The following is a 2,966-nucleotide window of genomic DNA, read 5'->3' on the forward strand; positions in this document are numbered from 1 at the left end:
TTCGGTGCTTGATCGGTCAGAACGAGAAGAAGTTCGACTACATCAACCACGTTGTCAAATGCTTCCGCTTCCGGTCTACGTGGGTACGTGGACACACTCCCCCCTCTCGTTGTTATGCATCTCCTAGATAAATCTTGCGTGAGCGTATATTTTTTTTTTAAATTGCATGCTACGTTCCCAACAATGGTTGCTGAGGTGGCATGGTTCCATGAATAGATGAGTGCACAAATTATAACCTATGACCACATGCATGATTTGATGATGTAGCATAGTTGCATGAAGAGAAAAAATAGATAGTGGATTGCAACTATATTTAAAATTGAAGATGTAGTAGGAGGCCCAGCCAATGAATGGACTAGCAAGTAGGGCCGAAGCCCAACCGATCTTCACCGGAGAGGACAAAGCCCAAAGGGAGTGCGTGTGCGTGCGCTCCTCTCAGCAGGCGGCGGCGGCGGCAGCAGCGAGCAAGCGAGCGGCAAATCGCCGGCGGCGAGGGCGCGCGACCGAGGCGTCTTGAGCCCCCGCCATCCGGGTTCGTTCAACCAGAGGTACTCTCTGCTCATACCCCGCTTCCCGCTACTGGATCCATCATCCTGCTCTCAGCTCTGGTGATGGGGTTGTCTACTTCATCCAGTCCATTGTATCGCGGGGCACAATTTTCTTGTTCTTTCGCCTCGTCTTCTGATAAGGTTTTCACCAATTCTATTAAAGCTTTATGCCATTGAGGAACACAGTTGTCTCTTGTCAGTATTTGCCCTAAGTTCGTGACCAAATTTGTTGGATGCTTCCATCGCATTTCTTGTCTAGCCAACACGAATGGAGTAGTACTTTACTGTATGTAGGTTGCTGTATTTTTGGCTGCAGGCCCTCACACACCACCTGCTCGACCGACTTCCAAAGATAGGGATGATCAAGTCCAAGAGCGAGAGGCATGGCAGCACCGGTGACAGGATCAGCGCCCTCCCCGACGACCTGCTCCACCACGTCATGTCCTTCCTGACGCCGTGGGAGATTGTTCAGACATGCTTGCTCTCAAGGCGGTGGCGAAATGTCTGGGTATCTGCAAGGTGCCTCAGCATCGACTCGGACCAGTTCAGCACCTTGAGGCAGCTCAAGAAGTTTCTTGACAATTTGCTTTTGGACCGCGGGTACACAGCGCTCCACACGTTCTGGCTCCGCATCAACTTTGGCATATTTTATCCCGATTCTATAGATGATTATTGTCAAATCCGTCCGTGGGTCTGCCATGCCCTTAGGAGCAACGTCCAGGTTTTAGGTATAGTCCACCATGGAGAAATTCTTACCATTGGAAATGCCTTCACCTCGTCGTATCTCAAGAGGTTACAGCTACGCAATTTTGACGTTGATGACTGGTTTGTCAAGAAGCTGTTTTCTGGATGCCCTAACCTGGAAGAGTTAGAGCTGATATGCTGTTTTGTTAACATCATCAAGTTTTCCTCTACCAAACTTCAGAGATCGACTGTTACCACTACTGATGATCGTTCAATATCTTGCTTGGGCTTTGAAGATATGGTAATAGATATGCCAAAGTTAGTTTCCTTAGACATAAAGGAGGTTCCTGATAGAAATCTGTATTTCGTGGATGTGTCATCGTTGGAAACTGCCTCAGTTTGCATTGATGAATCCTCTTTCGCAAGTTCTCAAGTCGACTGCAATGTTCTCAGTGCTCTTTCAAACATCACCAGCTTGAGGTCGCTGTCTCTAACTGTCCGTCACAAGGTATGCTTCCTGCGCTGGATTTTACATTGACTGATATTTTCAGTTTAGGCATATTTTACATTTTGGGTGTTTTGGCGGGTGGCAATAAAGGTATTGGAAAGGGATGTGCTAAGGTGTGCTAAATTCAACAGCCTGACAACTCTATCGCTTGGTGAATGGTGCTTGGGCTCTGGCTGCAGTTCGTTACTTCACTTGCTTCAACGATCGCCTAAAATACAGAAACTTATCCTGCATCTTACAGATGTGAGTTCTCCGCTTTCCGATTTAGATCATTGTTTTTTGCAGATGAAGCTAATGCACAAGTTTTTCTTGTCAGGTTGGTGCTTCTCAGTGTGATCACCCTGAGCAACATGCTGTCGTAGTAGGAGATCCAACCTGCAGTGAAACACAAAGACCATTCAATTGTGAGAATCTTAAGAAAATCGAAATCAACTGCCCACTAGGTGATAAGAGAATCCACGTCATTGTGAGGATCTTGTATGAGAACATTAACTCTCCGACAGAAATTAATATCATGAGCCATTAGCTATTTATAAGGGTCAGCATGTACGGTACGTTTTCTAAAGCCCAACTAGCAACTATGCCAGTAATATATTGATTTCTTTGCATGCTTTTACAATTGGACCAATAACACCATTTCCACTTCTTGTAGCTGATACTGGATTTTCATGGCGGTGGTTATCAGACTATGGACTAAAAGTGTTCCTGATTCCTGTAGGACTTCTGCTCCGTTTGTGGCTTGTTTTGTTTAACTGCCACATGCCCACATGTTTGTGCTTGCTGTTATTCTTTAATTAACGACTCCCAAAAATTTATCTTTGACATTTATGGAACATCCCATAACTGTTATGGTAATTGGTTGGAATGTGTTTAATGTAACTCGGTTATCATGTAGTCATGTACACGTCGATTCGAGACGAGGTATTTGAATCTTGTGAATGTGAGAAAAGTCAGTTTATCTTTCTAGTAGGTAGCATGTGAGAGGTCTGTGTTTTAAGACCAACTTGTTCCAGGCGCACCGACCAGAATTTCATTCGTTTGATTTGTTGAATGTTGTTTTGTTCAACTTCATTTGGTTCGATGATTTATCTAGTTGCTGAACAAGCTTTTTTTATAAGTCTGTTTGCGAATAACCTACTTATACGCCTATTGAACAACAGATTGAAGTAGCATCTAACCGCCCGAGGATGGAATTTTGTAGTGCATGCATCCATAATCTACTATCA

At 44.6% G+C, this 2,966-nt stretch overlaps 1 protein-coding gene across 1 annotated transcript; it reads left to right on the forward strand.

Moving 5' to 3' along the window:
- Positions 1–394: 394 nt before the first annotated feature.
- On the forward strand, positions 395–2,706 carry LOC109755950 (FBD-associated F-box protein At5g18780). The gene is made up of 5 exons (XM_020314828.4): positions 395–548; positions 865–1,740; positions 1,831–1,983; positions 2,057–2,291; positions 2,393–2,706. Exons 2-4 carry the CDS (start codon positions 907–909, stop codon positions 2,264–2,266), a joined length of 1,197 nt encoding a protein of 398 aa, XP_020170417.1. The 5' UTR covers positions 395–548; positions 865–906; the 3' UTR covers positions 2,267–2,291; positions 2,393–2,706.
- The last annotated feature ends 260 nt before the right edge of the window (positions 2,707–2,966 follow it).

This window comes from Aegilops tauschii, chromosome 7 (assembly GCF_002575655.3).
Source record: "Aegilops tauschii subsp. strangulata cultivar AL8/78 chromosome 7, Aet v6.0, whole genome shotgun sequence".
Classification (NCBI taxonomy): domain Eukaryota; kingdom Viridiplantae; phylum Streptophyta; class Magnoliopsida; order Poales; family Poaceae; genus Aegilops; species Aegilops tauschii.

Excerpts from the sequence above, each read along its gene's own strand:
- LOC109755950 (XM_020314828.4), top strand. The coding sequence starts at position 907 with ATGATCAAGTCCAAGAGCGAGAGGCATGGCAGCACCGGTGACAGGATC. Across the intron at positions 1,741-1,830 it reads CTCTAACTGTCCGTCACAAG|GTATTGGAAAGGGATGTGCT; the intron begins GTATGCTTCCTG and ends GTGGCAATAAAG. Across the intron at positions 1,984-2,056 it reads TTATCCTGCATCTTACAGAT|GTTGGTGCTTCTCAGTGTGA; the intron begins GTGAGTTCTCCG and ends TTTTCTTGTCAG.